The following is a 16,955-nucleotide window of genomic DNA, read 5'->3' as shown; positions in this document are numbered from 1 at the left end:
CCCTTCTTTAATAATATTCAGTTCAAATTTAACAGCATTCTGGGCACTCATTCGTTTTTTAACAGTGTTTTGAAACTGGAACTTTAATTAACTGTAGATTATAAGAGTGGGAAAGTAAACTAGATTAAATTAAGCAGTAAGTGCAGCATCATTTAAAAATTAATATTTTACAGATATAATTGAACATTGCAATTAATACCAAAGGTACTTATTAAACATATAAGCTAAAGATCTGAAAGGATGGGGAAAGAAATTGGCTGTACCCTTTCAAGTGAATCAGCCCAGCATATACCTTAATAATTTAGGTAAATCATAGAAAAACTTAATCTGAATGGCTGGATGGGAATTTGAGCTGCCATCCTCCCAAATATGAATACACTGCACTTCCTTGAGGACTAAGAAAGTGATAACAGGAATGTGATATAACATGCCGAATTGAACAAAATGATTTTAAAATGTCTTTAGAATATATGTAATTAAAATTCAGTAAGAGAAACAACTGTCATTAATAAAAGTATGGAAAATAGCAAATCGTAATCTTATGTTGGGCTGGTGCCTTTTCATCAGGAACTGCCTCTGTAGTCAATGTCTCTATGACATGCCTACATGCCTGTGCAGTGGCACTCAACTTGTAGGCAGCTGGTTATAATCTTTGTCGTAGAAAAATTTTCACCTACACTGGGTGGAGAGGAACTGACGAAGTTCTTCATCATATCTCCATATTGTTTCATAAATTGAGACCATCTGGTCCATCTTTTGGATGGGAACATTAAGCCTGGCAGTTCACTTGGTGCCCTTCAAGGGAAGCAGATTTTATGCCGGTATTGGGTCCACCTTATCCCCTCTCTTAGCAGCATACAACACAAATAAACATGACACCACATTGTGTACACACACATTACAATCACCTACAGTCAAAAGATACATTTAAGGCAACAATATCATATACCAGATGGAAAAGAGTCATCGTTTTTGGAGGAAGAAAAACCATTCCTGATCAGACAGCTGAAGAAATCCTTCAGGCCTCCCATCCAACAATGCCATACAAATCTTTCTTTCTTTTCAACACTTAAGATGATAAACAGCAAAGTAACTAATAATAGAGAGAAAACTGAATAAGCTCTCTAAATGTTTGTATAGTTTGTGAGATGAATCAGGAAAACAGGCAGTTAATAAAGAAAATAATGAATATTAGTACGTAAAGGCAGGTAAGGTCTATAACGCTATTTGAAGTATAAAGAAAATCTTCCGGAGATGATGGTGTTTCAAGCAAAGGAACTTGCAACACTGTTCACAGAATGTCTTCAGAGAAAGACTATTTCCCAGAACTAGAACAATGCTGTAGTTATTCTACTGCACAAGAAAGTAGACAGAGAAGGAATTTAAAAAAACTATAGACTTGTCAGCCTCCTCTGTGTAATGTACGAAGTATTCACTAAAATTTTCACATTCAAGACAGCTGGAAGGATCTGATTGTAAAAGTATATAGATCACCGTACCTGATCAGGAAGTTGTCTTTAAAATTACAAAACAAAGCACTGAATATCAGTAACCATTTTGGCTGGAATTTATACATTTTGAGAAAGCTTTGTTCCAATGAAATCTGTCCTTAATAATTCTTGAGAAACATTGCACTAAATTAATATATGTTAGAATATGTTAGTACATATAAATCAATGGGACAGTTTCTATTAGACTTTATCTGGATAATGAGAAATTCAAAACTGAATTGACGGTGTCTGGTCCAGTGCCTCCTGCTACTTCTTGCAGGTGCCACTAGTCCCAGCACTATTGGCACCCTCAGTGCCGGCACAGGTGCCTCATCCATTCAAGCACTGCCAGCGCCCTTCCTGCTGACCCCAAAACCTCTTCAAGTTCCGGCAACACTGGCAACCTCCTTGCTGCTGACATGCATGACGCTGGCCCACATGCCACCAGTCCACACACTGATAGCACACCTGATGCTCTCCTCCACTGGCCCCACCCTTGTGCTTTGTGTGCCTTCAGCTCTTGTCCTCTCCATGGCCTCACTTTCTTGGTGTGATGGTGTCGACTCTCTCTCCTCTGTCAACTCAACTGATGACATGTTGTTCCCTCTGGGCATGTTGTCCTGGGTTTGGCCTTTTCTTCTACTTTCCACCACATCCTTGGTGCCCTGTTTTCTCTCCTGAGCTCCTTCCCTTCAGTGTGTGATTCCCATTCGCTTCAGGCACTTACTTTCTCCTCCAAAAGAGACCTCTATTTCATGCGATCTGCTTTCTTCTGGGTCCTGCTCTACATCGCTCCAACCTGGTTGCTGCCTTTGGACATCTTCAGCTGTGGTCCTCTCCTGCATCCTTCTGGGCTTCGTAGTCTCAGCAGAGCCTCTGGCTCTTCTCCTTGGAGCACCCTCCATGAGACATATCTTATTTTCCAGGTCTGCCCCTTTCTGTTTTCCACTGTGCAGGTCTCTCTCTCTCTCTCTCTCTCTCTCTCTCTCTCTCTCTCTCTCTCTCTCTCTCTTCACCATGCTTCTGGTCCCAGTCTCTGCCACTGCAGGCATCTGTTTGTGGATCTGCCATCCAACATCATGACATCTTTCTCCAGAAGAAGTTTCTTCTATATGATGGCTTCACTGCATGTCCCTCGGGGAAAAATGAATGCGCACATCCATGGTTGCGAAATACATCACAACCGAGAGACTCCAGTGAGATGGCTCCGCCATCTCCTCTGTAGGGGGAAGGGATGCTGCATCTTCAGCTGTCACCTATGACACAGCCGCTGATTATACAGCACAATGACTATGACACCTCCTCCATAAGGAAGAGGGATGTGGCATCTTGGCTGGCACCTTATGATCCAGCCAACAGACATACAACAGACTGCCTGTAAAGGCACACACAACCTTACTGCAACTCATCATATCTACAACAGCTGCTGCAGTGTCTGGGGATGCCACAGCATTGCTGTTGCCTGCACTAGCTCATCCCCACAGACAATGTGACACAAGCATTTCCCAGTATTCCTCCACCAGATGGCTTTGTAAGATGCCCTCCTGCAGCAAGCCAGTCAGCCTGCGAGTGTGTGAGTTCCAGTTCTAGTTCGCAAATCTGACATTGGTGTTCACCAAGTTCTATTCATCTGAGTGTAATGCATTCTGGCTGGAGCCAAGATCAACAGCGTATCAGATACTAACATGCCTACAACAGTGTCTCCTTATAGTGACAGAATGTTTATTCATATTGTACCTTCACGAACCATTATTGAGTAGTCTAGTTTCTCATGAGATCAAGGTACTCTTTCAGTTGCTTTCAGTCAGAAACTGTTCAGTTGCTATTTAGAACCTAATGTTATTATGTATTCTCTGTATCAGTAATAAAGTTCTATTGTTCTTGGTTACCTGGGTACATCTCTCTTTTTGAAATGGGCATCACTCACACAGTAGGATGATAAAGAATATGCATTAATTGACAACACATAAATCACCTTCATTTTGCAGATGGTATCTTACTATTTTCCTATTATGCAGATAGATATCATTGCAAATAGGCAGTAAAGTTCACCAATACTTATCTTCAGGAAGCAAAATTTCAGTCCTACTGTTGAACATACTAAAAATGACAATAAAAAAGTCTATTCCTAGTTTTATGAACTGTCAGTTCCTACATCAGGGAAGAAAGAAGGATAGGCTTTGGAGCACAGGGAAGGAGAGGCAGGTCACTCAGGCTGCAGGATACGAGAGACCTGCCTGATACAAGTCATCAGCGATTTAACATCCAGTCAACATGAAGATCATTATAGGGTATGATTTGCAGTGTTACACATGATTCCAGAGGAGTGACACATATCCCTGCCAGCAGAAGATAATTGCAAATGAAAACCATAAAACAAGTTATTTTAGAGGAGAGTGCAAATATTGTGCAAATTTGTTTTTTATTTGCATGTGGAGAACTACGTTGAGGGACAACTCATGTCCTAAAGATACGATGACAATCGCAGTAGCTTCGCCAGAGGAAGTACATAGAAGTTCTTAGCATCACCGTCATACTATGGAGAACTGCAAAGTCCTTTGAGGATATACATGTTTCTGACAACAGATATGATTTTACACAGAAAAATAAAATTTTAATGAAATGTCATTCAGGTTCGTCCATCCCTGGACAGGCTCCTACTTGAAGGATTTATGTTGAACATTACGACCTGACTGAAGTCTTATGTTATCCAGTTGACGTTATATATGTTGCTAGACAATATGTGGATTATATATACAGAAGGTGTTCATACACTATTCAAGAAAAGTCACAGTAGGATTTCCCTACAGCCATAACTATGCATGGAGCAGACAACATCTGATAAAGCAGTGCAATGGTCAGGCTTCAGTAACTGAATCATGTTCAATAACAACAAAAACCACAGAGGACGATGTTTGTCTCCCCTTGCCTTCACATCAGGTGGATCCCTACGTCTGAGTGAATCCCTCCTTTCCAAACTGCAACAAACTATATCTTCTTCCTCCTTGACAAAAGAACTAACAGTCCTAAGAGCTAGAAATTGATTCTTTCTACTTTTATTGTGTCTACTGGCAATACCAGAATTTCACCTCCTGAATGTAATTGATAGGCAGCCATAAAGTATGATTGTAATATTACTGAATAGAAGATTATGGAAAAAGTTGGAAAGTAGGTATGAAAATCAATTGTAATAAGACTAAAATAACATATAATCAGCTCATCATGAGCAGTTCTATGCGCTACAGTCTGGAGCCGCGCGACCGCTACGGTCACAGGTTCGAAGCCTGCCTCGGGCATGGATGTGTGTGATGTCCTTATGTTAGTTAGGTTCAAGTAGTTCTAAGTTCTAGGGGACTGATGACCTCAGAAGTTAAGTCCCATAGTCCTCAGAGCCATTTGAACCATTTTTCAGCTCATCAAAAACAAAATAATACACTACTGTTTGGAGAGATGTGATTACAATCAAATTTATTCCCCATATGAGGGACATGAAACTACACAGATGATTACCATTACAGACCTGTATGTGCACTGTGACTGCAGAAATTTAGCATGGAAAAGTGCCACCACATAGTGCAATCAGAGCTGCTAAACATCATGACATGGAGTCAAAAAGCACATGATTATGCTGCTGGGGAATACTCTGCCATGTGGTTTGTAGGCACGTCCACAATGCATCAACTGTAGCTGCAGGACGACCTGAACGAACAAGTAGGTGACCGACCATATCCCAGATGTCTTCAATGGGCAGCATGTCAGACGAACTGGCAGAACAGGGAGGTATTGGCACCCATCGTTCTTCATAGAAGGCTTGCACATTCCTCGCTATGTGTGGCCAAATGTTGTCCTGATGAAATATGGCATGTGGAACAGCCTGCAAGAGGGGCAGTACCTTGAGCTGTAAAACCACCCTGATACAGTGGTAGTTATTCAGATTGTCCTCAAGATATAGGAGGCGAGATCACATGTTATGAACTGTGGTGCTCAAACCATCACACTTGATGTTTGTCCACTATGCCACTCAACAATACAGTCTGTCCTATTGCATTCACCATGGGGCCATTGGATGTGTATGTAGCCATCACAGTAGGACAAGTTGAAGAGAGACTCGTCCAAAAACACTATATTTTCCACTCAGCACACTAATGTCACGTTGCCACTCAGCATGCCAATGTCGGCATTCACATGTCCCAGGCAGTCTGCAGCACTGGTGGGTTCTAATCAATGGAAGCCGATGCAATGACATGCCTGCCACCAGCCCAACCCACAGAAGATGGTGTCCAACTGTTGACTCAGACATGTCCACATCTGTTGCAATGCGCCAACATCACACTAACACCAATGACAAAATGGTTCTCTCTGCAATGGCCAAGTGGACAAGACAGCAGTCATATTGCGTTGTGGTCAAATATTGCAGTCCAGCACCCTGTCGATGCTGTGTACAGACGTCCTCTCTACACTAGCTGCATATGTGCCTCACTGTTGATGTAGTGTGCCCTATATGAGCGACAATGTGACAAACTGACAGACCTGCCTCCTGGAGATCTGTCATTCTGCCTGGTTAAAACACACTATTCCACACTGTGATGTTGGCGAGGGATAGTGGCACTTGGTTACACGTTTCCACTTTGTATAATGTCTTCATACGGATTGAGTATTGCGTTAACACTATCTGTTGAGTCACACAAAAGTGGGCGCTGTTGGGCCTGAATGAATGACACCTCTCTGTCATGTAAGTCACTTATTATGGTTCTGCTGTTCTACACATTCTCTACCATTGCTTGTGAGTGTTTCACTTTTTACAAACAGTAGTCTCCAAATAAATACAGATGTACAGAGTCTGAGATGCTCATGCGTTAGTCATATAAGGAGACCACTAAGCAAAATTCTGTCACACAAATATCTGCTAGTACTCTTTATAACTCCAAGATTCTAAGTGGAACTTTAAATCCTCAACCAGCATCTCATTTGCTGTACATGATTTCAACCATTATTGAAAGGTGACTCAGATGTTCCTTTAATCTATTTTATTTCTCTATTTTAGAGAAGCCATTTCACAAAACTTTTGAATGTATTTTTTTCAAATTTTTACTTTATTTCAAAGTTTTGATCAAAAAGCTTGATACATAATATATTTAAACATCAATCTGTATTCTATTATTAAAAATATATAGGTCAAGAGACAGCAGAGGACTTTCAATTTTCACTGTGATTTTATATTTTTTGATACTTCATTAACAGAGCTAGTCTTCCTTTGGCTCAGAACATTAGGACAAAAACCGATTGTGTAATTTTGGTTTGGATCAATCATTAAGTTTTTCTTAATTACTCAGATTACTGTCAAACAGTTAAATATTTTTTTCCACTGATCAATTTGGCACCCTACTTGACCACTCAGTTTTAACCACATTTGTCCATTTTTCACTCTTCATTTGCCTATGAAAATCCAAACAAAATTCCATTGTGTAATTTATAGGGAGTTTTGTTTTCGCTCCTCTCAAACATTTGACAAAAAATTAAATAATACAAATTTACAATGAGCAAGTGACCACATGTCCTATCCTTATAAAAAGACATACCCTGTGTGTGTATGATGACAAACCATGTATCATTGTAAGATGATGCATGCATGAATAATTATATGAATAATTCACAGAAACAGTTGATAAGTTCTTGTATTTCAAGTAATTGAAGACAGCAACTATATGGACACAAAAAATAGACATAATAGTAAAAGTATGGTGTGCATTTGGTAAACCAAACAAGTTTTCAAATGTGAAAACCAAGAACTGAAGACTTCTCACTGGGCAATCAAGAAATGTATGCTCAGATTTACTAGGAGTGTCATAAATACAAATATGTGGACCAGGAAATGTAGTGGCATGGAAGGTATAATTATGAATGTAATGAAGATGGGTGAGATATTTAGCGAACTAAGCGGTTGTCAGAGGGATCACAAAAGTTTTTTGTTACATTCCAAAAGATAGTAAATTTCGAGTTGATGACATTACAAAACATGCATTAGTAATATGGAGATATAGATGAGGTCCACAACTTGTGATAAAGTCAATGGTGAGATTTACTCAGCATTAGATGTCAAATGGTTGTGATGATGATGACAATGCTATGACAAATCAGTTAAGTTTTAATCTCTGTACTTGCTCCATGACTTTTAATCTAAACCTTGATCTGAAAGTTGTTTTATTTATCAGTTATATTGTATTAACTGTCTTCATGTATCTTACAATCCTAGTTGATGAGTATGTAATTTTGGATTCTTCTTGTGGCTGTATTAAATTATTGTCTATTCTGAAAAACTGTTTTTTTTTCTGTTTTTTTTCTGGTTGTTTTTTTTTTTTTTTTTTTTTTTTTTTTTTTTTTTTTTTTTTTTTTTTTTTTTTTTTTGTGGGTGTAAAATCTGGCTATTCCACTCTCCACTCTGTGAAATAATATCATTTAATATATTACTTATATCTGGATTTTTTAGCACAGTGTGGATACTATATAAACAAGAACTATTCATACACAATACCTGCATTTCTCAAAAGCACTTAGTATAAAACAAAGTACATTATGTTTGTGGAGGAACTGCTCTATGGGTTGCATCATTATGAGTAAAAAGAACTGTCATAGAAGGCAGTTTCTGAAACTATTCATCTACAATGAAATAAACAATGAAGGGTGGTGGTGCTGAAGTTACAATGTAAGTCCACATATGGGAGTCGCAAAGTTCAAATTTTCATCTGACTAATTTAATTTAAGTACAACAAAAAGACTCTCACAATTAAAGTGTGTGAGTGTCATTTCAACTGCTTGAGACTCCAGTCATGTGTGTGTGTGTGTGTGTGTGTGTGTGTATCTATTGTTGATGAAGGCCAATGGCTGAAAGCTTTAACTATAAGAGTCTTTTTTTTTGTGCCTATCTGCAACTCAACATCTCTACTATATGGTGAGTGGCTACTTTCCTTCTCATAATATTGTTACATTCCATCCTGGATTTTCCATTGTTTAATTTAAGTTTTCAATATGACAGGATATTTTACATATGACAGAATAGGTCCCTAAAAAGGCCAAGACTGCTTCTTTTTTAATTCTTTTCCAAGTTAAAATGCATTCCATCTCTAACGATTTCGATTTTTTTTTAGACTCGTTTGTTGCAGTTCTCAATGTTGGCTAACATTGTGAATGTCTCTTAATCTCTGCAGAAGTACTGTAGCCCACATTCTTTTGAACCTCTTAATGGTAGTCTCCATCTACAATTTTTACCCTGCACACTTCCCCCCTCCACTACCGACTTAACAATCCCTTAATGGCTGAGGATAATCAAGATGTATCACAAATTTCTTTTCTTCATGATTCATTAAGTACCTTTTCATTAGTCATCTCATCTAGCCATCTAATCTTCAGCAGTCTTTTGTAGCACCACATGTGGGTATTGCTCTGTTACTGGACACTTTCCCCTCCAGTAATTTCAGTAAAATGCACTCCCAAATTTTTGGTGAAAGAAGACTAATTCTTCTCTTTATTATTTTTTTTTTTTTTTGTTTTGTTTTAGAAAGTGCAGTATGAAATATATTTAACAATTAGAGCAATAACATAGTATTTTTTACTATTGTCTTCCACAGAATTTAATCATAGAATTATATTGAAAATTAACTTAAGATGTGATTACATGATCAATATCTCTTTACCAATACAGTAGTCAATAGTGTATCAAAAATATCTGCAGATCATCATAGTAAATTCTAAGTATACGTCCAAAAACTATAAACAAAACTGTCCATAGGAAACCATTCCACTAGTCAACAAATGCTTAGAGAAATCACTGGGACATACAATGCTAAAAACCAACAAATCCCACAGTTTTGGCAAAGGATAAGCTGTTATGATTCTTCCTTCAGTCAGTGGTATTGATTTTTCCTTGTTCCTTTTTCATGGCTCTCATCTTAATTTTTCTGAATATACTTGGGGTGTTGACATGGGAAAGCATGTAAATTAAAAAAGCTACCTTTTACTGGAGAAGCATAAAATGTTTGTAAGAGAGTTAAAAACAAGTTTGTTTATAAAAACTGGGGGGAAAGGGGATGGGGACACACATATACAACTAATGTGAAGCAAAGAAACTGAAATAATACTAAGACTTAAAGAAGTGCATTGTGTTAACAATACTTATTTTTTTGGATGGGGTCCACCTTTGGCAAAACACAATTTTGTTTTATATCCCAAACATGTTTCACTGCAGTTGCAGCATCATCAGCAGGTTTTATTTTATGGCTGCTGAACATAAAGAATGTTCTGTTTGTACGTACGTAAAATTGAAGTTTCAAATTTGTGAAGAACACATGAAATTATGTACTCATACTTTTTTACCTAAGTAAAATGTTAGTTTTTAAAATTGTAGTGACAAATTTTGAAGAACACATAAAGTTATGTATTCATACCTTTTTACCATAGTAAAAAGAAAATTCTTTATGTTTAACATCCATAAAATAAAAGCCCACTGATGATGCTGCAACTGCAGTGAAACATGTTTGGGATACAAAACAAAACTGTGTTTTGCTAAAGGTGGACCCGATCCAAAAACGTAAGTATTGTTGAAGGAAACAAGGACAAAAGAGCTTCAACCTCAAGATGTGTTAACAATAAAAAGTTGAATATAAATCAGCTCTAATAAGTTTTAAATTCATTTTCTTTGTAAAATGAGTGATGTTTTTCATATAAAAACTGTACCACAGAAAAATTTTCTGTTTACATTCACTAATTTAAGTTCTGGTTTCAAGAGGTAGATGAGGTCTCATCTCAAAGATGGTGTCCAGGAAATGTCCTCTCTTCATAATATTGGCCCTACTCCAGGAGGGAAAATCAGTTTTTGATAACCAAGAGAAAATACTGACTTTGAAGGTCATTGTGTTTAGTTTGCTTTTGCCAAATGACGGAAATCTTCATGTTGCATGAAGACAACATTGAATGATTGAATGTGCTCTGCTTGACTAACATCTGTCTTCCAAAAGAATGAGATTCAGAGTCATATCCTTGCAGCCATCTCTTTTTTTACTGTCACATTGGGGATTAGAGAAATAATAATTTTTTTTTATTTTACAATGTTTGCTTCCAAAACTCATAATACAGCTTACATTCATAAAGTTGTTTGGTGTCTCAAGACTTGTAAGTGATCAAACAGAAGCTGTTAATAACAACAATAATGATGATGATGACAATGATAATAATAATAATAATAATAATAACAAAAAATGCTGTTGATAGTGTGGCAATAGTGAAAAGTATGAAGGTTACTCTTGCCCTGTGAGATTGTCGTCCTGTGATGTGGGGTTGCTGTCAAACTTGTCACTAATTCCACCTTTGGACAGTAGGAACTTTACTATTTCATCTACAGACTTACTAGATTTGCTGTATCATTTCCATTGATCCATATTACGTTATTCACAAAAAAAAATCATTTTTTTAATTTTTTTGGTGACTTTCATGCTTTCCCCATGTGAATGTCTCAGTTAACTCTCTTTACCATACTGACATGGTTACATGCATGCCACCCGTCTGTCCAGCTTATTATGGTGTCGTAATGGATCTGTCCAGTCTTTCTAAATGAGTACAATTATTGTTCCCAGGAGACAGTCACACATGATAAACTCAAAGCTAAAAAGTGAATCTTTGTAATTTTGTGCATCTTGCATATAACCTACCAAGAAATTATTTCTTGGACTGATAAATTTTATTACAAAGCTGATGACAAGTGAACAATTACCACCACTGTAACAATTAAAGTAACATGACAAAGATGTAACAGCATCAGTTTTGTTACCTGTGCCGCAACTGTGACTGCCACTGGAATGCGGATCCAGCCTCCACTTTGGATTGTATCAATTTTGCTACAACATCCCGAGAGTGAACATCAATTGTGCAGATGGTCATTATCTTTTGTCGATCCTGTTTTGTCAGTTCTCCAAGCAGTAATGAAATTAAAGTGCTTAGTTGCTGAATCTGTTAAAATAATAAAGATAACATGATGCACAAAATAAGAATGTCTTTATATCAGAAATTATCCCCTTAAATTCTAAGGAAAGTGCACTGAAAACTTTTATTGCACTCCCAAACTTAATCTTTGAATAAAAAATTTAAATAAGACTACTTTGTGTGTCCGAAAGACAAATGCAGTGCTGCTCAAGCAATAAAATGCTGTATCTATGGACAAGACAACATTAGCAAGTTAGATGACCAAATTTCTTCTTCTGCTTTGTCTTTTTACCATTTCTTTATGCAGTCATAATTGTCATATACGCTTTGGCAATGTTAGTGGCAGCTATAATAATAATAATAATAATAATAATAATAATTTTATTGTCATTCGGCCATTACAGCAATAGACAACGTCATATACATACTAAAATACAATTAATAGTTTGAAAGAAACAACAGGTTTCTTGTTAACATTATAGTATTATATTACAGTTGATAAATTCTCTTATGTCATAGAATGGGTGGAGGACTAGCCAGTCATGAATTGTTTGTTTGAATAATTGTTCAGGTAATTCTTGAACAGATTGAGGAAGTTTATTAAATAATTTGTACCCCATGATTTCGTAGCTGTTGAGTGACTTTGACAACCTGTGGTAAGGAATATAGAGGCACCTATTCCTTCTTGTATTGTGGCTGTGTACATTTTCTCTGGTTTTTGTTTCTGGTAATTTCTTCTTCGTATAAATTAGAACATAGTATATGTACAAGTTTATAACAGTCATGATTTTCTGTTCACAGAACAATGGTTTACAGTGTGCCTTATATGCAGAACCAGTGATTATCCTAATAGCTTTTTTTTGCAGTATTAATATGTCGTGTACACAGCTAGAGTTCCCCCACAAAATAATTCCATATGTTATTATACTCTGAAAGAATGAAAAATAGGATGTTCTAACATATTTTTCAGGAACACAATCCATAAGTCGCCTTAACAGGTAAATAACTCTAGACAATTTACCACTAATATATTGTACATGTTGACCCCAAGATAATTTATCATCAATGTATACCCCCAAAAATTTGACATAACTTGGATCGTCTGACAGAAACTTGTCTCTAAGACTACAGACCATCTGCTGTGTTTTGTTTTCATTCAGCAGGAATCCATTTGCCTTGAACCAATAGGATGCTTGGTCAATTGTCTTTGCTGCACAAGTTTTAAGGCTATTGAAATCCTCACTAGCATGAAGAAATGTTGTATCATCTGCATACAACACAGTGGTGGACTTGATAAATGACGGCAGATCATTTATCATTATCAGGAACAAAAAGGGGCCCAGCACAGATCCCTGCGGAACACCTACCTTGACTTGCTCTATACTCGACATTTCTCTCCCTACACAAACAACTTGCTTACGATTCTGGAGATATGATTTCGTTAATTTAAGGCTGTTATGTCTAATGCCCTAGAATTCCAGTTTTTCTAGGAGTGGCTTATGCTTTACACAGTCAAAAGCTTTGCTTAGATCACAAAATGTGAGTTGAGCATAGCCCTTATCCTCAAACACTTGATGTAAGTATTTGACTACAAAGTCTATAGCATCCACAGTAGACAACTTTTTCCTAAAACCATACTGAGATTCACTAATTATTCCTAATTTTTCAAAATAGACAGATAGCTGTTGGTAAATTACACATTCCAGTATTTTAGAAAAAGCTGGGACTATGGAGATTGGTCTGTAACTGCAAGGTGAGTCCATATCTCCCTTTTTATATATTGGAATTACCCTAGCCACTTTGAGTTCTTCGGGAAAATATCCTTCAGATATGCATTTATTTATACAGAATGTTAAGGGGTACACAATATAGTCTATTACTTTCTTTAGTAAATTACAGGATATGTCGTATATATCTACACTGTCTGAAGATTTCATCCGTTTTACAATGCTTAGGACATGACTAGGTGAGACCTCGGAGAACATAAACGTACCTGTGTCTGTTGGTGTTCTGCAAACATTTTTAGAAAGTAACTCTGATGAATTGGTATCAGGTTTGATTATAGTATTTCCTACATTTTCAGCGGATTTAATAAAGAAATCATTGAATTTTTGGGGACTTATATTAATTGTTTTGCTTCTTACATCTTTAGCAACACCATTTATTAATTTTCATGCAGCTTTGCACTTATTTGTGGAATTATCAATGGTATTGAAATTATGTGCTTTTTTGGCTTCCACGATGGCTTTTTTATACTCATTCCTGCATTTTATGTAGGCTAATCTGGCATGTTCTGTTTTCTGATTGCTACATATATTGTGCAACACCATAACTTGGTTTTTCATACTTGATAATTGTTTAGTGAACCATGAATTTTGTCTGTTTGTAGCCCTGTTTGTAAAGCCTTTGTCAGTTAATTTGCATTTCTTTATGGGGATATTGTCATTAAATTGTGTCAGAAATGTTTTAAAAAATCTCTCAAATAATAGTTTCCCTGACAAATCAGCACTAAGACTATAACTTGTGTCACCATGACATTGGTTGAACCAGTCTCTCTCAGCAAGGGACTTACAGAGCTGAACAATTTTGTCATCTGTGACAGGCCTGGTGATTGTAACTTTTGGGACAGGCTTAGGAATATTACTATTATCAATACAGAACCTACTTGTATAGTTTAAAGATACAGAGTCATGATCTGAAAATGGAAACGCTGTAACAGCACATGATTCTTCTGTAGTTTTAAAGTTGACAAAAATATTGTCAAGACATGCTTTATCACTTGTGGGCCTGTTATTGATTGAGTGCAAATTGCACTGTCTTAAAAGGTTTTTCAACTCAGTCACAGTACGTTTATGTGTTGTTATATCAAAATCTGCATTCAGATCACCACCAATTACTATGTCATAATGCAACCATCTGGTCCCTCTTAGTACATCTAACAGCATGTCCAATTTTTCTAGAAATACATTGATGATACCCTTAGGTGACCTGTAAAGGGATACTATTACTAACTTAAGACTGTCCATAACTATACCAGTGGCTTCAAAGTTCTGTTCCTCACATAAATAATCTAGGTCCAACTTAACAATGGAGCAACTGAATGACTGATTAATATATATTGCCACACCACCTCTTATATGCAGTATTCTACAGTAACTATTTGCTACATTATAGTTATCAAGTTTGACAACTGTAAGTACACTCTCAGTAACCCAATGTTCACTCAGACAGAAAATATCAAATTTGTTATCTAGTCCAAAACTGTTTACAATAAATTCTTTATCTATTAGTCCTTGAACATTCAGATAGCAAATTTTAAGATCATAATTGTTGTTTATTTTAGACTGAACGTTTTGGTGAGGTGATGTGAAATTTGTTACACTACTTATCTCCTGGGCTGCTTCATCCTGCTGCCTTCCACTAAAAAATCATTTAGACGGACAGGAGGTGCTGTTTTCCGTCTACACGTAACACTTGATGCTGCTTCTCCTGCTGCAATTCTCATTTCTCCTTTTGGAGGCACTATAGTTACTGTTGCTGGTGAAACTTCTGCTGTTGATGCTACTGTTACTTCCTTTTCCACTGCTGCTACTGATAATGCCACTGGTGACTGTGACGCTTTACATGTTTGCACAGTTGTAATTTTTTCATCATAGGGTGTATCTGCAGATGTTTCTTCCTCATATGCTGTTGGTGCACTTTTCTTTTCTGTTGTCATTGGCAGAAAACCTGTTGCAGGTAGTGCTATTTTTACATAGGCACCCACTCCTGCTGTCTTTATCACCTGGAGAATTTCTTTCGCCAGCACTTTCTTGCCTAGGTTGTTTCTGTGCAGTCCATGTCTGGTAAAATGCTCTCTTACTGAACTCGTTGCTTCAATGAAAGTTGTGTGCACAAAACCGCTACAAATCTTCCTGAATTTCCGATTTGTCGCGATGATTTCTTTCTTTACACGCGAGTCTTCCGTTAAGTCGTGTCTGTAGGGAATGTTTACAACAAATACCTTCGCCTGTGAAATTTTTCCTAGCGATTCTTTCAGTGTTCTTACAGCAAAGCTGCTTTCATTTTTATAGACATCGTTTCCCCCTTCGATTATGACACAGTTGACGTCGCTTTTCATGGAACTTTCACAGTTTTTCAGCACTTCTCGTAGAGGAGCACCAGGTTTCGAAATTCCAATCACTTTATATTCGGACTGCATATCAGACATGATTGTAGCCAGTCCCTTGCCATGACTCGTCGATAATATGTATATTTCTTCCTTCTTCTTCTCTGTTTCCTTTTTTGTCTCATGTTCAGTTTTATTACAAGTTGCTCTCACACGATTTTTTCGTTTAATAGTATTTGATGGTAACGTGTTTCTGCTGGCACTTTTTTGTTCAACAGATCTTTCCGAGCAGTTACCTGTTACACTGAGATTTTTTGTCCGTGATTCTGAGCTGTCTGAACTTAGAACATCGTATTTATTCATTAGTGGAACACGAAAAACATTGGTATTTAAGACAGGTCGAGAGATTTTCTTAGGCCTAGTATATACACACTCTCGTTTGCCTGTTTGCGTATCTGTGGGAAGGTCCATATAGTCGATCAAACTTTTCAGCATTTCTTCATATTGTCTAGCTTTACTTAAGTCACTTTGCAGTTCTTCCCTCACACTTATTTCGAGTCCAGCGTTGCACATTTCAAATGCAGTTTCAAGACCGTTGCACTCAGTTCCACAGTCACATGTAGGCCTATGTTGACCGAGATTTGCTTCCACGAAACAACAAGAATGATACCATTTATGCGCCACTACACATATTTTAACACCTTTTATCACTTTTTTTGCACATGGCATACAATTCACTGACGGTAATTTACCGATATTCACGGAGCGATTTGCCACTACATTCATATACGCCGCCATCTTGGATGAGCTTCCTGATTCCACACTCCCATCAAAATGTTTCTGTATACCCTCATATTCTGTGTACCCCATCTTTCTGCATCTAGAGGAGGAGGAGGATATTAGTGTTTAACGTCCCGTCGACAACGAGGTCATTAGAGATGGAGCGCAAGCTCGGGTGAGTGAAGCATGGGGAAGGAAATCGGCCGTGCCCTTTCAAAGGAACCATCCCGGCATTTGCCTGAAGCGATTTAGGGAAATCACGGAAAACCTAAATCAGGATGGCCGGAGATGGGATTGAACCGTGGTCCTCCCGAATGCGAGTCCAGTGTGCTAACCACTGCGCCACCTCGCTCGGTGCATCTAGAGGTGGATACCTTACCCCATCTGTCTTTACCTAGAGTAAAGCACATGGTCAAGTGTGAGAACATTTTCTAGATGTTTGCATATCATGTATCTGAGGTGGGATATAGGAACCAGCCCAGCATTTACTTTTTTAATGCACTCAGTTATCCAGGTAGATAAATTTAGACGACCAAATGATGATAATAAAACATCTTAAGGTAGGTATCATTAACTAAAGATGTATTGTATCATCCAGTATGATA

The 16,955-nt window shown here is 37.4% G+C and overlaps 1 protein-coding gene across 1 annotated transcript in view; it reads right to left on the bottom strand.

The window, feature by feature from the left end:
- LOC124606003 (dynein beta chain, ciliary) overlaps window positions 1-16,955 on the bottom strand; it is an 809,537-nt gene that overhangs the window by 407,675 nt on the left and 384,907 nt on the right. Inside the window, exon 35 of the mRNA XM_047137965.1 lies at window positions 11,311-11,489. Coding sequence (XP_046993921.1) covers window positions 11,311-11,489 — 179 coding nt within the window. The remainder of the gene's footprint in view (window positions 1-11,310; window positions 11,490-16,955) is intronic.

The sequence above is a fragment of the Schistocerca americana genome, chromosome 3 (genome assembly GCF_021461395.2).
Source record: "Schistocerca americana isolate TAMUIC-IGC-003095 chromosome 3, iqSchAmer2.1, whole genome shotgun sequence".
NCBI lineage: Eukaryota > Metazoa > Arthropoda > Insecta > Orthoptera > Acrididae > Schistocerca > Schistocerca americana.
Note: the sequence above shows the minus strand (reverse complement) of the source record. Positions and strands in the feature narration are given on the sequence as shown.